General features: G+C 46.0%; 1 protein-coding gene across 1 annotated transcript in view; it reads right to left on the bottom strand.

The window, feature by feature from the left end:
* The window catches only part of OTOA (otoancorin), a 95,284-nt gene that overhangs the window by 33,445 nt on the left and 41,234 nt on the right, over window positions 1-20,605 (bottom strand). Inside the window, 8 exon segments of the mRNA XM_030212064.1 lie at window positions 253-346; window positions 2,224-2,414; window positions 8,247-8,382; window positions 13,471-13,544; window positions 15,980-16,097; window positions 17,652-17,708; window positions 19,140-19,178; window positions 19,180-19,277. Coding sequence (XP_030067924.1) covers window positions 253-346; window positions 2,224-2,414; window positions 8,247-8,382; window positions 13,471-13,544; window positions 15,980-16,097; window positions 17,652-17,708; window positions 19,140-19,178; window positions 19,180-19,277 — 807 coding nt within the window.

Below are 20,605 nucleotides of genomic sequence, written 5' to 3' on the forward strand. Positions count from 1 at the left end.
ATCGACGGCGGCCACGGCGGCGCAATGCCGTCACTAACAACCAAGGTGCGTTCGGTGGGGGGGGGGGGGGCATAGGAAAGCCTTGCTAGTGCCCATTTCATTGGCTCCAGAAACGGGCCTTTTTTTACTAGTATAACATAAAATATAACTTGAATGAACTTTCTCCGTTATGTCTGTGTCACACTCATCCTCAGGGAAATACTTCGGGAGCACTTTGTGATTTTCTTGAATAAGACCTGTGTAAATACCTACCTTCTTGGCAACGATAACAAATTCATCTTTAGACAGAAGCACTAGAAATGGGCCAATGTCCTGTACTGTTTCCACGGTCCAGTTCTCAGGGGTCCTGGGAAAATGAAATTGGACGCAACAGGTCATCAAAACCAGATGAACGCGAGAACACAAAAACTGATGAGAAAGCATCACTGGGCAAAACAATCTTTTGTATATTGTGTCACACATTGTAGAGCTAAATAAATAAAAAGATACATATAAAGTAGCTCATACAATGAGTTTTACCTTGTTGGGCAGACTGGAAGGACCATAAGGTCTTTATCTGCCGTCATTTACTATGTTACTCCTCTTTATAACAAGTGTGCCAGAAACTAGTGCATTTCTTCTCAAGCCCTGATGGCTCAAACAGTTACTGTCTGAAGTTTACTTGGGGTGAAAGGATGTTCATTTCTTCACACAAGATTTGTTCTAAACCAATTTGTAATGAAAGGGTTTGCTGTAATTACTATCTGGTCTATCAGCCAGAACATACTTAACTCTTCACTTCCCAAGTTGTAAAAGCCTGAAGTATAAATCAACATACGCGTCAAGTTTCTCTTACATATGCACACAGCTCTGGAATTCTCTACCAAAACACTTGAAATCTATGAATAATCATCTAGAATTCTGAAAAAACCTAAAAACTCACCGGTTCAAGAAGGCATACCCCACAGTATCTGACATAAACACCGAATAATGAAATATGGCACTTTAATCAGGAAACGGACAGTTTTCAACCCCGACACATGATCACACCCTAACATTTTGTCTGAATCACCCCAACCTATTTACCGATACTTCTTTACTGTACTTGTCACTGTAATAGTACCCCTATACTGTATTTGTTCACATAGGAGTCTGTAACCACCTCTCCGGAACTATGTAAGCCACTTTGAGCCTACTAATAAGTGGGGAAAGGTGGGATACTAATGTAACAAATACATAAATAAAAACATATTCATAGCAATTTAAATGGGCAGGAGAAGCTGCTGTCAATAGTGGACTGAAGGTCATCTCCTCTCCCTCCTCCCCCCCCCCCCCCCATCAACAACAGCATCCCTACCGCTCCCCTGATCAGCATCAGGAACTCTTAAGCTCCCTCATCAGCATTGGCACCCCCTTCCTACTTCCCAATCAGATTTGCTACTGCCCAACTCAAGATCTAGCAAGGCCCCCAGGCCTATCTATCATCCCCATCACCTCATTCGCTCCTGCTTCTCGTGGTCCCCCTAAGAAAATGCCCTCCGTGATAAAGAGCTGCACAGGAATGTGGACTGTGGGAATCCCGCAGAACCCACGGAATTACTGTGGGTATAGAAGAAGTTGCCACAGGATTCCCATGGGGATGGAAGCAGTTACCATGGGATTCCTGCGGGAGTGTAGTCAAAATCTCTGATGACTCCAGAATGAGGCTTGGAATGCACTGAGAGAGGCAACTGGAGCACCAGGATGAGGCTTGGAATGAACAGAGAGAGGCATTTGGAGAGCCAGAATGAGGCTTGGATTGCCCAGAGAGGCAACTGGAACACCAGATTGAGGCCTGGAACACTCATTGGTTGACTAGTGAATAATACCATCCATAAAATCACGGGAGGCTATTGGGGTTGGGAGGAAACAGAGGGCTGTGAGCAAGTAAATCATAGCATCAACTCCTGGTTCTGTAAACCCAGAAATTCAATGCCATATCCCGGTATAACACCAGCAGTGGTCAGCAAAACGCTGAGCGCCACTGGCTGAAAATCAACCCCTTAGTCTCCTAAGTTTGGTTGAAAATAGGGCACAAATTTAAGAACTCAACGTTTTTTTGAATATCAGGCCCTATATTCTAATAGGCAGTAGTATTTCAATGAAATGTTCCGTTAAGTATGGGATATGAAATACTTTAATTATTTTTATAAGGACTGACTTTTTCTTCACATGTTTAATTTATACTGTATCTTACCACCTTACCCGTACAGTTCTAGGAGCTTTATCCTAATTTCAGCTTTTTGCTCCTCGCTGAGTCTTTTGCAAGCCCTGAACCTCTGGATCACAGCTTCCACTGCTCTGCGGGTCATGCCACGCTGGAAAAGTCTCGGAGAGATGTGACAGATAAGGTTCCCCAGCAGGTCAATGTCATATTCATCAGTCACAGAGCTATTCTAAAGCCAAGAGGTGACAACATTAGAAGCTCTTCCCAAGATATGTGAGAGTGAACGAGGAGATTTTGCTAGAGTACAAGATACTACTACTACTACTTATCACTTCTATAGCGCTACAAGGCATACACAGCGCTGTACACCATACACAAAAAAGACAGTCCCTGCTCAAAGAGCGTACAATCTTATAACATAGGAAGATACCTTCCTATGTTATAACAGGAGGAACTTTCTGGGTCCCTGCTCCAGAGTAAAGTATAGCCTGGGAAGAAGTCTGCAGTAGAGACCTACTGCTGAGATTTTGGAGAGAAGGATGAGTGTAGGAAATTGTCCAGGGTCTTCCTTTCTTCCTTCCCACAGAGAAGTCCAGTAACCACATAATAGGAAGGGTGATGGGTTCTCCCAAAGAGGGACTCACTAGGACCTTGATGTTCTAGCCAGGGAGAGGGAAAGGTCAGGAGTGGAGCCAAAGCATGGAAGACAAGGGATTTAAGCTTGGGCTACAGCTAAACCCTGGGCCACAGTATGCTGTTAAGGAGGAGGCGAAGGGATCATTGGGCAGTTCCCATTTCTAGGAGAAGTAAGGAGAGTGAAGCTGCTGCTAGCTCTACAATCCGAGTCGGGGAAAGGATTAGAGCTCAGAATTGGTGGAGCTACATATGCAAGAGATTTGTGGGATAAGAGGTAGGACTATAGTCCAGAGAGGTTGAGTAAGTGGTGAATGAAAGGAGAGGCAGAGTTCCAGTACAAGACAGAAAGGACTTGACTGAATGTGTGGAGGTGCTGAACACAAAGCTGTGCGGCAGGAAGGAGAGAGAATATAGACTGATGCAGGAGAACAAACCTAACAGCACACCACAAAGGAGACCAAAGACTATATGTACTGTGAGCTTGTCTAACAATTTTTCCCGTCACTTTAATTGGTTTTAATGGACTACCTGCCGTATTGTCTTCATTGCTCTACTTTAGTAACATTTTGTGCACCTGGGGAGTACCCAATAACTGCCGTTTGAAAGGGAAAAAAGATTGTGAGAGCATAAAACCTCAAGAAACACCATTTTCTGAAGTTTCTTATGGCTTTCCCCCTCCCCCAACAAATAAACGCAAAACGCTTTACTGCCATGGCCGACTCCACCCCTGAACCACCCACAAAATGTCTGTTTGTGGTGATATTTAGTGGCACTAACCAGTTAAGTGCCCCCTGAATATCAGCGAATAGTCCCACCAGTGGCGTAGCTACGTGGGGCCTGAGGGGGCCTGGGCCCCGTAGATTCCAGCCTGGACCCCCCTCCCGGTGAACCCGCCCCCGCCGCTGCCTACCTTCACTTTTGCTGGCAGGGGACCCCACTCCCCGCCAGCCGACGTCCTCTCCGTCCTGCTCCTGCTCTTGTTGCATGCATTGCTGGCGTCCTGCACGTTGTACATGCGACGTCAGACTCAGAGAACAGAACTCTATTCTCTGAGTCTGACGTCCTGCACGTACAACGTGCAGGACGTCAGCAATGCATGCAACAAGAGCAGGAGCAGGACGGAGAGGACGTCGGCTGGCGGGGAGTGGGGTCCCCCACCAGCAAAAGTGAAGGTAGGTGGTGGCGGGGGAAGGTTCGCGGTGGGAGGGGGTCGGAAAAGATGTGGGGGGGCAGCAATGGCGGCGGGAGGGGGCGGCACCGGGGGGAGGGCTAAAATGTGCCCCTCCCCTCGGGCTTTGGACCCCCCTCCCACGGAAGTCTGGCTACGCCCCTGAGTCCCACACAAACGATTTATCTGGACAGGACCTGTTTCTGGCCAGTTAAATTGTTTTGAATATCAGTGCCTAGACATTTAGACGCACAATACTGATGACTGCACGAATAGGACCGGATTCAGTAAATGGCACTGAAAATTAGGCAAATATCAAAATAATTTGGCAAAATGAGGGGCCCCTTGTTGGGCTTTTCATCAGGTGCCCGTTGGACTGCATGCATCCACTGAGGACTTTTCAGTTCAGTTATATTTATTTACTTTATATTACATGTTTACTTGTGTTTTGTTTTTTTTTACAACTTTATTTATTCATTTTAAAAGTCATACAAAATTATACTGCTTTGAACAACATAACACAATCCCATCTCACCCCCCCATCCCTTCCCTCACCCTCCCCCCCCATTGACACCCTCCCCTTTTTCCTCTTCATTATCATATAATTATCCCAATACTATTGTCCCGATATCTAACATTGTTACGTACAACAATCCTTTTATTACTAGTGCTGTTCACATTTGTGGTATCACCAATTGGGGTGCATCAAGTTCAATCCCTGCTTGAGATCTCCATCCTTTGTAGTTGTCCCAGACTTTGAGAAACTTGAGTTATTTGTCCATTCTTAATCGCCGTCATCTTTGACATTTGGTGCAAGCAGTCCATTTTATGGATCACCTTCGCTACTGGAGGAGCCAGTTGTTGCTTCCATGCTGAGGCCACTGCAATCTTGCTCGCCACCAAAAACGTGGAGGCTAAGCGATGCAAGGGCAATGGTAGTCCTGTGGGTCGAAAATGCAATATGCAGTGTTCCACTGTCATCGGGTACTCTCTTCCTGGTATTTGTTCGAGCAAACCAAGCAGTTCTCTCCAATAGCTTTGTATTTTGTTTACTTGTGTTTCTGACTGTTCCTTCCGGTACCATTGTGTCTGGTTCTTGCACTCACACTGGCATTGAGTGACTCTGGGGCCCTTTTGCTAAGATGTGCTGAAAAATGGCCTGCGCTGGTGCAGATGCGTGTATTGGACGCGCGCAGGTCCATTTTTTCAGCGCGCCTGCAAAAAAAGGCCTTTTTTTTCTTGCGGAAAATGGTTGTGTGGTAAAATAAAAATCAAGTGCGCATCCATTTTGGGCCTGAGACCTTACCGCCACCCATTGGCTTAGATGATACATACGGCACCTGAAAAATCGGCGCTGAAAAAAAGTTTCCGCCTAGGTGTATTCTCTAAACCGGGCCTAGATGGTTTATAGAATACACTTAGCGGGTTTATAGAATACTCCTTGGGGGCCATACCTGCGCCTAACTCTAGACGCGTCTATTTATGCCAAGTAAAACTTGATGTAAATACTGGTGCCTAAATTAGACATGGAGCAGGTGTATTCTATAAACCTGTGCGTAAATTATTGGAATGCCCACAACCTACCTGTTCCACACCCATGGCCACGCCTCCTTTTTGGCAGCGCGCATTAGAAATTACACGCACCACTTTATGGAATATGCCTAGCAAGTTCTAATTAATGCCAATTAATGTCAATAATTGCTTGTTAAGTGGCAATTATCGGTGCTGAATTAGCTTGTTGAGCAATTTAATTGCACATGCAAATCCAGAATATGACCAGATTTGCATGCGCAGTTTTGGTGGCACTATATAGAATCCAGGGGTTGTGTTAGTGACAGAGAGTGAGCCAGTCAGTGGCGTTCCGTGGTTCATTTCCACCCGGGGCGGATCACTGCTGCATGCACACCCCCCCCCCCCCCCCCGGCTGCAGGGCAACACGGCCCCCCCCCCCCCGGCATGACCCCCCGATCCAGGCGACATAGCACCCCCCCCCAGTCTCAGTCCCCACCTGTCTTACCAGCTCCGTTCACCCGGCGTCTCGCGTGACTCTGCCCTGCTGTAAAAGAAGAAAATCGCCTCGTTGGCCCTTCCCTTACTCTCTCTGTCCCGCCCTCTGATGTAACGTCCTATTTCCTCGAGGGCGGGACAGAGTGAGGGAAGGGCCAACGAGGCGATTTTCTTCTTTTACAGCAGCTCAGACGCGAGGCGCCGCACCACACAGCTGCCGGGTGGATGGAGCTGGACTCGCCAGCAGAGCACCCCCCCCCACCCGTTGACTCCCGGGGCGGACCGCCCCCACCGCCCGCCCTGCCCTTGGTACGCCACTGGAGCCAGTCATAGTTTCTGCTGTAGTCCTTGTTGTTGAGACTTGGTCTTGGAGGGGACATTTAGCTTTGAGGCTTAACTCCTTGCCTTTCTCTTCTTTTTTGCCTTTTTTTTCTTTTTCTCTCGTTTGTGCTGTTTTTTTTTTGCACTTTTTATTTGGTTTTGTGTAGTAGTCACATATGTATGTCAGCAAGCTGAGCAGGGTTGTTTGAATTATTTTGATTACACTTACAGTATGCTATAAGTTATGTGGAAGAGTGGTGGACAGTGGGAAATTATGTGCATAAATGTGGGACCCACCCAAGCTCCACCCACATGTACATTCCCTTGCAATTACACACTATGTGAATTGCATGCCTGTGTTACAGACCACCACTGAACATTCTACTAGCACACGCTTAACTGTAACAATCACGCAGGTAAGTGCTAGTATTCTAGATCTTACGCATGCAAATTGGTACCTAACTTTAAATGACCTGTTATAGAATGAGGTGGATAATATATATGTGTAGTGGGCCTCACTTATGGAGCCCACCCACCTTTATGCCATTTTTCTACACATGTAAAACTACGCTTGTACCGGAATACACACGTAACTTTATACATGCACTTCCTTTGAAAATTAAAGATAAACCATCACTAAGGCATCCAGGCAGAGCACCAAATATCTGTGCCTACAAACACAGTAGACAGTCATGTTGTCAAATAATAACATACAGGTCAGTATTCAGCCAGAGCAGCCAGTGATTTCTTAAACACCAAATGCGACAGCTGAATTAAATCCAGATATTCAGAACCACTATCCAGATAATGACCAGAGCTGAATATTCAGTGACCGTCACTAGAGAATGACACAGAGACGGGGATCTGCAGTAACTGCGGGGATGGGGATGGGGCGGGGACAGATCCCACAGGGACGGGGACAAACTTTGTCCCCGTGTCATTCTCTAACCGGCACCACTATCCAGACAATGACCAGAGCTGAATAGTCAGACTAAGCAGTGACCGGCATCACTCCCTGAAAAGCCGTCTTTCTGCTGTCCTAATGTTATCTGGATAGCTTTCTGGTGATTGGACTGAATGTCACCACTAACTGGATAACTCCATGGAAGCTCTGCCCAGCCACTATCCGGATAATGCCACTGAAAGTCCTTCTACCTGGTAGAAGGTTGGGTCATGGCAGCTGTTATCTGGATATGCGGCCTTGACTGTTACCTGATAGTCTGCAATAATTAAAAACAGAATGAATCAAAAATGGTTCTGATAGTCCATCTTGGCTGAATTGCATTGTCAGGAGGAACCAGCAAGCTACAGGTCTACCAGTTAAATCCAGCACCAGTTCACCATACAATTAAAGCAAAGTGAAACTCACACAGTTTCTTCCCCACATTACCTAGAAGCCCAACCCACAACTTTATAAACTTCCAAAACCCCCAGTCTCCAGATTACTTCCACAGTTGTGATGTAGCATTACTATGCCATACTTTGTATTGTTGTTTGAATATTTTTACTGCTGTAATTGTCTATTGCTTATGTTTGACTTATTCTTGTTGTACACCGCCTTGAGTGAATTCTTTCAAAAAGGTGGTAAATAAATCCTAATAAATAAATAATAAGTAAATGAAACTTAATAACGTGCATCCTGAGTGTAGCCACTAGGTGTCACCACTGGCAATAACCAAAGTCCCTCCCCACAGGGGTTCTAAAAGCTCTGGCTGCAGCATCCACAAGGAGTGGAGTCCTCACCCAGGAATCAGATCCAGGTCTTCTGCATAATAGTAAATTTCTCAACATTCATTATTTTTCAAGGGCACTATCAAAGAAGCCCGTTCTCAGCCGTACTGGCCTATTCTATGCAAGTATACGATATTATATAGTGCTGTCCACCTTTACAAGCGTCAAAATAATGTAATAAAAATGAATTATCCTCACCAGGCACTGCTGCACTTTCTCTATCGCTGCCTTCTTCTTGTGTGAATTTAGAATCAGAGAGTTGAGTTCCACCTTGCCAAGCTTTATCAGGAAAGGTGTACAGAGCGGGGTGGGAAGGGATCGCAGATACTCTGTGCTGTAGAATCGGCAAAGAAGGAAAAGATACATTTTGCTGTTTCAGACCAAGGATAAGGGAGAAGATGAAAGTAAGTGTTTCGTTCTCACATTTTTTTCTGGAACTGTTCATTTAGGTTTCTGGAACCACAATAAATATGTATGGGCCGATATTCAGATTGCAGGAGGCAGCCTGCCTAACAGATAGATGATCAAAGCCCCGCGCTGTTCAAAACAGCGCTCTAAAATAGCACTGGAACAGCGCAGGGCGTTATTAGACCTATGATCAGAGATAATTACATGCAAATTTAAGCACACAATTATCTCTGATCATGGGGTAGAAGAGCGGGAGAATTGTGCCTGAGCATGCACTCAGCACAGTCCTCCCGCACTTGTTTGACAGGTCTGGGGGGGGGGGGGGGGAATCGTCAGGGGAACCGGAGGTCTGCCAGACCTCCAGCCCCCTGTCACTGGGGGGGGGGGGGGGGGGTGGGGTTCGGGTTTGCTTTGTTGGGGGGAATGGGGGCCTGCTAGCATTCAAATGCATGCTGGACAGGGCTCACCATTCCTCCCCAATGGTCTGCAAACCCTAACACCAGCTCAGAGCTGGCGTAGGGTTTGCCGCAGCCAGCGACCCAATCTTTGGTGCGCTGGTCGCTGATCATTGGGGATGAATATATTTAGCCCTGTTTTGCATGCATTTGCATGCTAGTTGCGTTCAGAGCCCTCAAGCACGTTGTTTCACACGCTTGGGGACTCTGATCATGGGGCGGTAGCAAACGCCAGCGCTAGTATGGCGCTAACAGCCTCTAGCACCGGCGTTTGCTTCTGATCATCCCCCTGTAAGTGCCATGATCGGCGCTGACCCTGGATATTCAATGCCGGGCTGTTTCCAATGATTGCTTATGTCCAACCTGAGTGGCTCTAAAAAACATCAGGAAATATTTGAAGTTTACCCTCCACAAAAAAAGAAAGAAAATCCCTTTTTTCTAAATAAGCTTTGAAAACCATAACTTTACTATATCCAAAGCAAAGGAAACTAGCAGGGTGGAACGTCGAGTAATATCATCATGTGTAGTCTCGAAAAAAGCAGTCAAATTTTCCATCAAATTAGATTTAGATGACAAAACATTACACTCGTCATCCTGCTGAGATTTCAGTGCTTTATTTGGCCAATGAAAACATTTAGAAATCAGAATAGAGTCAGCATTTGACAAAGCCAATACTTCTTTGAAATAGTTCCTTAACAAGATCTCAGCAGATAATAAGGGACAAAACTCAGTGGCGTAGGAAGGGGGGGGCGGGAGGAGCGGTCTGCCCGGGTGCACACGCTTGGGGGGGTGCTGGCCTCGCTGGTTCCCTGCTCTCTCTGCCCCGGAACAGGTTACTTCCTGTTTGGGGCAGAGAGAGCAGGGAACCAGCGGGGCCGATGCAGCTCCGAGTGACGTGCACTCGGGGCGGATCGGCCCTCCCGCAGGTAAGGAATGCGGTCGGGGGGGGGGGGGGGGTTGCGCTCCGGGGGGGGGGGGGTGCGCAGCGGCGACCCGTCCCAGGTGCCATTAGCCCTCGCTACGGCACTGGACAAACTGGAAAATGTAATAATCTCAGATCAGAGGATCTCAAGTTGATTTTCCACAACCTCAAGTTGCCTATGCAGGTGTAGACTATCCTTAATATGGGAAGCCCCAACCTGTTGAACACCACCAAGCTGAGATTCTACTTCCTTAAAGGAAACATCAAGAAAAGTTATGTTCCAATCATCTACTTTTGAGACAGTCCTCTTCACAATCTTCCAAACATCTAATGATATTGAGAAGAAGCAGGCATCTAATGCTGGCGCTTCTTATGAAATATAACTGGAACAATTGAACAAACTTTAGGAAGTGAGGAAGATGAGGAATGTTGCACTGCAAAATCTCCCCTGTGGGAGAAAAACCTCCTATTTGTTTTAGTTTCAACATTTTTATTGATTGATATCTCTCTATATAAAAAGCAACACCAACATTCTATGAAGCCTCCAGCCGGAAGTGTGAAGGGGGCGAGATATCCGGTTTCCTATGAGTGTCTGCCCCGCCCTCTCTGTAACACAGTCAGTGAAGGAAAACAGCAGAGCACCAATCAAATCGCTGGCTCTGTAACAGTGAAGGACTCAGAGGGGGGAGGGGAGAGAGGGCAGGACACACACACTCCCACATGCACACAAAAGAAAACATTGCTAGCCCCCGTTTCATTTGCATCAGAAACGGGGCTTTTTTACTAGTATCAAAATAAATCGCCAACAGGTTGCAAATACAACATATTCCAAAATCGAAACATCAGAGTAAGAACGGATAGTACTCCTATCATCAACAGTTTAACATTCCCTTCCCCTCTGGTGTGAAAAATGGTTAAGTCTGATTGTTAAAATAGCAGTACCTGAAACTATGCGATCACATTTCAAGACTATCATATACATCTGATATCAAAGAAGTCATATTTCAATAGAACCATACATGTCATGCAATATTTGGAAGGCTTTTAACTGTCCAGCCAAAAGTCTTGACAAGAGGCTTTGCTTCTTACAGTTCCTCGTCTTCCAGCTAAACCATTTGACGCTTCAGTCTGTTTAGTAATGACTCAACATACTAGACCAAGCCATCAGGCTTGTCAAATGACAATGCAAATATCAATACATTAACAACTGCTAGTATGTATTGATATTTGGATTATCATTTGACAAGCCTGATGGCTTGGTCTAATATGTTGAGGGGGACACAAGTGCTGTAACTCCTATTTGTTTTAATAGTATCTCCAATCAACTTCATTGAGTGAACCCTGATATTTGTACTTTTTGAAACAGTGAAAACTCGATTCACTTCTACTCATTCTACACCACTCAGGATTTCGTAGACCTCAATCGTATCCCCCCTGAGCCGTATCTTTTCCAAGCCAAAGAGCCCTAACCTCTTTAGCCTCTCCTCATATGAGAGGAGTTCCATCCCCTTTATCATTTCGATCGCTCTTCTTTGAACCTTTTCTAATTCCACTAGCCATTTCATGGCGCTCTTAGGTGTGCTACCTTGCACCAGCCAGTGACCTGTTGTAAGTGGGTGTGCTTCAACTCAGTGCGCCAATGCGGCTGTGCGCTAGTATTTTATAACAGCTTAGGGTGTGCCCTATATCTTGGTGCCAAATTATAGACTTGCCCCTATATTCAGTAGCACTGAATTTACTATTGCACTCTCCACATTGCCTCTGTAGGTCTCTTATTCAGCGAGCTTAAATGTGTTATCTGGAGGAGTAGCCTAATGGTTAGTGTAGTGGGTTGTGGACCTAGGGAACTGGGTTTGATTCCCACTGCTGCCAGATGGTTAGCGGTGGGTTGAGATCCTGGGGAACCAGGTTCAATTCCCTCTGCAGTTCCGTGTGACCCCGGGAAAGTCACTTAACTCTCCATTGCTCCCCCCAGGTACAACAGTAGTACAATGTACTAATTAAGATTGTGAGCCCACAAGGCACATTCCCAGTACCTGTAAAATGAAACTGTAAACCGCTTAGGTCTAAGCAGTATACAAATACATAGTAGATGACGGCAGAAAAAGACCTGCAGGGTCCATCCAGTCTGCCCAACAAGATAACTCATATTTGCTGCTTTTTGTGTATACCCTACTTTGATTTGTACCTGTGCTCTTCAGGGCACAGACCGTATAAGTCTGCCCAGCACTATCCCCGCCTCCCAACCACCAGCCCCGCCTCCCGCCACCGGCTCTGGCACAGACCGCACAAGTCTGCCCAGCACCATCCCCACCTCCCAACCACCAGCCCCGCCTCCCAACCCCGGCTCTGGCACAGACCGTACAAGTCTGTCCAGCACTATCCCCGCCTCCCAACCACCAGTCCCGGCACAGACCGTACAAGTCTGTCCAGCACTATCCCGCCTCCCAACCACCAGCCCCACCTCCCAATCCTGACTAAGCTCCTGAGGATCCATTCCTTCGGCACAGGATTCCTTTAAATGAATGAAAATGAATAAATGGATTGCACTGAATGTCACCGCTCTGGGGATACATTCATGGTCTACCTTCACTCTGTCCCTCTGGGCCATTCAGATGGGTTTTCAGCCCAAGACTATCCATATACAGGCTGAAAATCCATAAACAGGAAACGTATGTGTTCACCAGCCACCGATTGAATATTGGCTCTGATTGCTTGCTACTTCTGACAAGAACTAAAGATAAGGCTAAAGAATCTCTCAGGCAAGATTAATTTTCCCTAAGGTAGGCCCAAGCTGTTCTCACAAGCTTAACTATTCCATATGTTTTCATTCTTGCAGGCGATAGATTTACTGGCACATGAATAATGTTAAGTGATATTATGGATCTAAGATGGTAAATTCCAAATACACATTTGCATCTTTATTATCATGAATAACCCAATCCTCCAGCAGATGTAAGCGGCACAGAGAGCCAGATTTACATAGAAACTAGACACACTACACCTTTAGTGCCTCACACTTCACTAGCACGGAAAACTATTTAACCTAAAATGTACTTCCTATTTAACCGAGGGGGAGCCTGTTAAATATTACAACTTAGAGACCATGATATGTATAAACCTGGCTCTGGACGTTATGCAATCACATACCTCATCTGGCAGAATTATGCCTTGGAGCTTTTTGGAAAGTCAAAGATGTCTTAAGTTTGATTTTTCTGAGTGTGAGACATCCCCTCCCTTCTATCACATTTCCCTCCCTTGTGGATTTGGAGAATGCATCTGCACTGTAAATTCTTGGTATATGAACCCGCCGTGCTTTGAACCTGTTTGAATTTTTGTGTGTATGTGTTCCTACTAATTTTGCATTTTTGTGGCTGAGTAATCTCCTTTTTTTTTGTGTGCATGATCAATAAACAGTAACACTAAATCAAATCCACAACTGCAAATGAACAACATGCTTTAGATTATGCTAAGTATAAAGCCAGCCTCTGGGCACACAAATCTGCATGTGCGTGTGACCCTGCAGAGGTGATCTCTCGATATACAAGGTCCATCTATGAGAACCCAGCTACAGGTAAAAATTAGGGACTGTGTCCCCAATATACACAGTATATAGCAGTGAAATAACGTAACTTACGGAAGCACAGATAAGAGGAAGGGCGGAAGAGAGGCACTGGAGATTTTCCAAAATTTCCAAGCCAGGCAATTTATCTGAAAAATTGAAAAATGTACTTTTTACAGATTTAAATTCCATGGAAACAAGAAAGTTATGCACTTAGGTATTAGGTACCAACCAGGAGGGGACCTAACCAGTGGCGTTCCTAGGCTGGCTGACACCCGGGACGGATTGCCAATGCGCCCCCCCCGGGTGCAGCGTGACCCCCCCCAGCGAAATTACACCCCCCTGGGTGCAGCGCAACCCCCCGGGTGCATTTTTACCTGCTGAGGGGGGGGTGGGGTGCTGCGCGTCTGTCGGCTCCAAGTCCGCTCGTTCTCTGCTGCTCCCTCTGCCCAGGAACAGGAAGTAACCTGTTCTGTGCAGAGGGAGCAGCAGGGAGAGAACGAGCGGACTCAGCCAACAGGCACGCGGCACCCCCCCCCCAGCGGCGTGCCCCCGGGGCGGACCACTCCTACCCGCCCCCCCCCCCTTGGTACGCCACTGAACCTAACAGTCACAACTAGAGAAAAGATGATAAGAGAAGATTTGGAGGTTTTCCAAAATTTCTAAGCCAGGCAATTTGCCTGAAATTATAAAATGTACTTATTAATTTTTACATGTTATATTATTTTACATTATTATTTTTACATTATTTTCACATTTTACATATATTTTATATTACATGTTACATTATTATTTTTACATTTTAGAAAACAATGACCAAATCCTTGAACAATTTATCTGAGTTTATCTTATCACAATCAAAAACACAATCCACCTTCCTACAAAGGAATCCCCAGATCAGAGGCAGGCTTTATGGAGCTGCTGAAAAAACCCTACCCATGGCTTAGAGGAAGGGTTATGATAATGACTTCAGAAACCCCTGCTTACAAGTAAATACTTCAGTTTCCTCCCAGGGACATAAGTACCTAAGTAGTGCCACACTGGGAAAAGACCAAGGGTCCATCGAGCCAGCATCCTGTCCCCGACAGTGGCCAATCCAGGCTAAGGGCACCTGGCAAGCTTCCCAAACGTACAAACATTCTATACATGTTATTCCTGGAATTGTGGATTTTCCCAAGTCCATTTAGTAGCGGACTATGGACATTAAGGGTTTCTTTATAAGACCCCAGCCTCAGACAGCCTGAGAACCAACCACCAGCTCTCCCATATAGTGTCACGTATGTGAATGTTTCCTTGTCTATGCTCACCTCGCCCTCTGGTGGCCAGAACCGGTGGCTGCTATGAACTGTCACACATTCCAGACTTCCGCCCAGTCCGGTCTGGATCTTCCAGGCTGCCAGACTTGCTTTTCTTGTTTGGGCCTGAACAGCACCCGTAGCTGCCTTGTGATTCCTGCAGCCGAGCTTCAGCAGCTGATGGGCTTTATTAATCACCTGGAAACTTCTGTGTTTGCCTTTGCATCGTCTAAGGTCCCTGGTATGTGGGTGTGCTCTGTGCACTTCTGCCTAGTCCAGTTTCTAGTCTGAGTTCCTTGTTTGGCTCTAGGTAGTTTGTGTGTAGTTTAGCTTAGGTTTCTTGCTTGTTTCCTAGTCTTGTTTCTTGTTTGTATTTCTGTGTCTAGTTCTTGGTTGTCTGTGTCTCTTGCTAGTGGCTGCCTGGCAGCTTTCAGTTCTGTCTCTTGTCTGTCCGTATTTGTACCCTGTTTCAGTGGCTGCTTGTCAGCTTTCAGTTCCTGTCCTTTAGCTTGTCTATTTCCTGCTTTGTGTAGTATTGTCTGTCTGTGAGTCCTAGCCCAGTGTCCTGCCTTGCTGCCCATGTTTATTCCTTTCCCCTCTGACCCTCAGTCTCTGTTCAGCCTAGTTGGTATCCAGTTCCTGCCCTGTCCTGCAAGTCCTGTCGGCCGCCTGCACCCAGGGGCTCAACTCCTGAGGAACGGCGGCCAAGTGCAGGTGAAGCCTAGCTGTTCCTGTCAGAGTTCTGCCTTGTCTCTGGTGTGGGGTGGTTTTGCCTGCAACTGCTGCTCCACGGCATTGGCCCAAGGGCTCACGAACCTAGTTTCTGCCTTGAAAACCTGACAGTAACACCAGTAAAGTGTGAATTAACATAGAGATAAGTGTGGTTGTGTTGAAGCTGAGCCTTAAAAGCAGGACATGTGACCAGAATAAAAAGGTCCATGATTTTGATTCCACAAAACTAGAATGTGTGAGAAATGTACATACCACACATTGGAAAAATCATATAAGGAGACCTAGAAATAACATATAAAAGAGGCAAGAAAATAGCTATTGACATTTTAACAAATCTAGATAGTCCATGCTCTTTAATTTCCTGAAATGTGTTAAGGGCCACTTACACCTGTCAAGGAAGATTAGGACACGTGTTACCACCTGGATTCCACAGCAAAGAACTGTGATAGCACAATAGCAAATCATTACATGGTGGACACTGCCCTAGAACAAGGCTTCCTGCCAGTCCTAGTGCTCAAGTCTGCCAAATAAGCAAAGAAGTGATGCTGGTCTCTTACCTGAAAGGGAGACAGCAGTGGGAGATTCTTTTCCAAGACTTTAAAAGTGGCTGCCAAAGAAGGAGGGCTCATCGCGTGAATCTGCTCACACGTCACTCCCTTCACAAGCTTCCCTGTACTAGATAGATAAATGATTACGATTCATGGTTCATTGCTTTAATATGCTGCCTTTCCTTACCCCATAGCAAGATGGTTTACAAATTCAACAACCGTATATATTCAAACCACAAGTCAAACCCATGGATAAGTTGAGGGGCAGTTTTGCAGCGACAAATAAACAAAAAATGCTGTGACCCTAGTGTACGTCAAGGCTCCTCTCTAGCCCTCCCTCCCTTCCTCACCTGGGCCAGCACCTCTCTCTCCCTCCCTCCCACCTACAGGGTCCAAAATCGCTCCCTCCATGCTGTCAGTATCTGCATTTCAGAGTGGGCATCTTTCCTGCCCCGAAAAGGTCACTAGACCACCAAGGTATGTTGAGGTACATTCAGGGAGGGCATCCCTGCAAAATCGCTGCTGACCTGGACAGGATCCCCACAGGATGTCCGCTATCCCCCTAGGGTTACCATATGTCTGGATTTATCCGGACATGTCCTCTTTTTGAGGACGTCCGGGCAACCAGGCGGGTTTTGCCAATCTGCCCGTTTGTCCGGATTTCTGGACAAACGGGCAGGCTGGTGGGTGGCCCGCCCACCGGCCTGCCCGTTTGTCCAGAAATCCGGACAAACGGGCAGATTGCTAGCCTCCCCTCCACTTAGTTACTACTGCCCTGGTGGTCTAGTGACCTCTTCCGCCTTCGGGGCAGGAAAGAGCCCCCTCTTCCTGCCCAGAGCGCTGCCCTGCATGCATCCTTCCTGTTGGTGATCTCGGCATCGATTCAAAATGGCCGCCGAGAGTTGAAGTGACCTCGCGAGATGTCAACTCTCAGCGGCCATTTTGAATCGGCGCTGAGATCACCAAAAGGAAGGATGCATGCAGGGCAGCGCTCAGGACAGGAAAGAGGGGGCTCTTTCCTGCCCCGAAAAGGTCACTAGACCACCAGGGGCAGTAGTAAGGTAAGGGGAGGGGGGGTGACGGGGTGTGTGACAGGGGGGAGGGGAGCTGTGACAGGGGGCGGAGCAAGGGTGTGGAATGAGGCGGGGCATGAAAGGGGGCAGGGCGTGGTGTGTGGTGGGGCAGGGCATGTGTCCTCCTTTTTGGGGGACAAAATATGGTAACCCTAATCCCTGTTCTCGTGCAGCTCTCTACTTTAGAGCCACGGTAGAGCAGTGAACCTCCTAGCCTGCTTGCTTCCTGCCCCAGAGCACTCTCTCTCTGATTCATCGCAAAACAGGAAGTTGAGTCAGAGGGGGCAGGACAGACCACTCTTTGTGACCTTGGGAAGGCACTTTACCTTCTGCTACCTCAGGTATAAGCTCAGATTGCAAGCTCTCCAGGTACTGTGTAATATCTGGATGTAATTTCTCTAGAGCGGCTACTGAAAAAGTGTGAGATAAATGTAAACACACACATTTTTTTGCAGAACAATAAATCCTCCAGCAGCTCTTCCAACTAAAAATCATGAGTGTAGTTGAAAAGTGTGTGCCCAGATGTACTCAGCACCTCTCTCCAAGGAGGACCTCAAAGATCTTCACACCTAGAGAACATGTGCAAAAGTGGCCATGTGTTACTGTACCTTAAGAGATCAGCTGGAGGTGTTTTTTTTAGACAAAGATTCATAGAGAAATAAGGCCTAAGAATAAACACAGAGCATTAATGTAGTTAATACTGAAAGACAAGAAAGTTTCGAATCAGCTGAGAAAAAACAGGTGGACCAGGAGTCAGTTTTCTACCAACACCTGCTGTGTTTCTAGACAGTGGGTTTATATATTTAGGGGTTAATATTCAGCCACTGACAGCCATGGACTGAATTAAGCCCAGATATTCAATGCTGGGCCTTGTCTAGGCTCTAAACTGAATATTCGGGTGAGCGGCAGCACCCAGAAGATACATGGTGGGTGTAGCCAATATTCAGTACTGTACCCCATGTATCTAACCAGGCAAAATTAGGACAACCTTTTGAGCAGTCCAACTTGCCCGGTTAGGTTACATACTACTGAATATTTGCAGACAGCCTGCTGAGCACGATTTCACTCTGAATATTGACCCCCTTTGTTTCATTTTATAGATCACTTCTTCCAGTAATGCGGCTACAATTGTGGATTTTTATTTTTAACTCCTCAAACTCCTGGAATTCCTTATCATAGTTCTACCAAGAACTGTCTGGGAGGTTGAAAACCTTGCAATAGGCCCAAGAAGGTTTTGACCAATGGTTCCCAAACCTGGTCCTGGTGGCATCCCAGCCAGTCAAGTTTTTAGGACATCCACAATGAATATTCATGAGAGAGATTTGCATGCAGTGGAGGCAGTGCATGCAAATCTCTCTCATGAATATTCATTGCAGATATCCTGAAAACCTGACTGGCTGGGGTGCCTCCAGGACTAGGTTTGGGAACCACTGGTTTTGACTAAAAGAACTGTACCTAATACTGCAATTCAGCAGTGACCACACAATTATATCACCACCAGGATTGTCAATCCATATATTTTGGGGCTATATGAACAATAGCTCCTAAACAGGCTTTCATAAAGTCCATAGATCCTTTCAGGCTGCCTGTACATTTATCAGAGGATCGCAACCCTGGCCTCTCTTTTCTGCCTCCCGTCTCTACAGGGGTCACACATTGAACAGGACTAGAAGGTAACACAATGGCATAGTAGATGAGGGGAGAAAACAACCAATAACCCCATCCAGTCTGCCTAGTTATTCTGGTCTACCCTGCGTAAGACCCAGTATATTCCAGCTGCCAACCACATTAGCTCGGCTGCCTGAAGGATCTCCCACTTTATCAATGTCCGATTTTGTGGTCTTCATCTTCGGTTTTTCATTGGTTTCTTTGGGTATGTTATTTTTTTTGCTGTGTTATCTATTGATAAGGAGTATATCAAATCTTAACAAACAAACAAGTTCACATGCTATGGTAGACAGGTGATCTCGAAGTTTTGCCCAACGATTCAAGATGTAGAGTCATGCAACAATCAAATGAAATTTCTGCTCCAAGTCTAAACTACAACCAACTCCTGATGCACAAAAGAAGAAACAGTGAGAAGTGACCCCCCTTACCTGACTTTCCTCATTTCTTTCTCTTTTAGCACGGAATATCAAGTCTCTTGCCTTTAATAGATTTGCTAGAGACACCTCTTTGAAGAATGTTCCTTGCATGTCGGTTACTGCTGAGGAAAGATCACCAGACTCAAGTATCTATCAAAGAATAAAGCCACAAGAAACCTTATTCTGGCAAATGGAGAGAAAGAATGTGACTCTTCTCTTACTATGTCCCTGCAGTTATGTGGGCTGTAAGACGGGGACATACCTGAGGTCACTCTATGGATTGTCATAATTCCTACATCTGTATCAAGATGTTCACCTCTGTTCTCTGGGTCTTCCATACTGCTCAGGGTTTAGCTCATGCTTTATAATTATGTTGTCTCTTGTGAGAAGTAGTTTTATTTATTCATATTGACTTATTAATCACCTCAAGGAAAACCCTCAAAGCAATTTATAAATACAATTTTAAAACGTATACAAAATTACCAAAGTATATTTATTATTTATTTGTACATTTATACCCCACGTTTCCCCCAGTTTTGCAGGCTCAAAGTGGCTTACAATGCACAGATAGGCTATTGCCAAATTGGAGGTGATATAACCAATAAGACAATCTAACTCTCTGTACATTTGTTCCCACAGCCAACGGAAATGTAATTAAGCAGAATGCTCCTAAATTAATTTGGGTAACTGATTCCAAAAATAGGGTGCCTTCATTGAAAATGCTCCCTGAAGACTAGTACCTTCACGAAGGTACAGTACAAGTTTCTCAGCCCTCAATAATATCAAAAGATCAGACCGATATCATGGACCCAACTCCCTTTTACTCAAAAACCATAGTCAGATTTTTAAGTACCCCTTGCAGGTAGAGCAACAGGCTGAGAACCAGGGAAACCTCTTCTGATGCCCCTTGTGATTTCAACAGTCACTTTGCTCTTCATCACCCCAGATACAAACTTAGGGGCTCTTTTGCTAAGCTGCATTAGCGCTAACCCGCCTCTAATGCAGTAAAAATGACCTAATGCAGGATGTGCTAAAGCGTTCTGTGTTAGTTTTGCCATCCGTGTGCGATAATTGCGTGCTGTTGTTTTGTGTGTTTTTTTGAGAGAGCATTTCAGGGGCAGAGAATGGGAGTGGATGCAATAATCAGCTGGAACACTGACATTACTGTCACGCTAATGTGTTAACCCTTACCGCCTCCTAAATAGGAGGCGGTAAGGGGTCCTTTTACTAAGGCGTGCCGAAAAATGGGCTGCGCTGGTGTAGGCTTGTTTATTGGATGCGCGTAGGCCCATTTTTCAGTGCACCTGCAAAAAAGGCCTTTTTGTGTCCGAAAATGGACGTGTAGCAAAATTAAAACGAGCGTGCGTCCATTTTGGGCCTGAGACCTTACTGTTACCCATTGACTTAGCAGTAAGGTCTCACAAGTTAACCAGGTGGTAATTGTCAGTGCATGTTCACTGCCGATTACCTCCCAGTTA

The sequence above is a fragment of the Microcaecilia unicolor genome, chromosome 8 (genome assembly GCF_901765095.1).
Source record: "Microcaecilia unicolor chromosome 8, aMicUni1.1, whole genome shotgun sequence".
Classification (NCBI taxonomy): domain Eukaryota; kingdom Metazoa; phylum Chordata; class Amphibia; order Gymnophiona; family Siphonopidae; genus Microcaecilia; species Microcaecilia unicolor.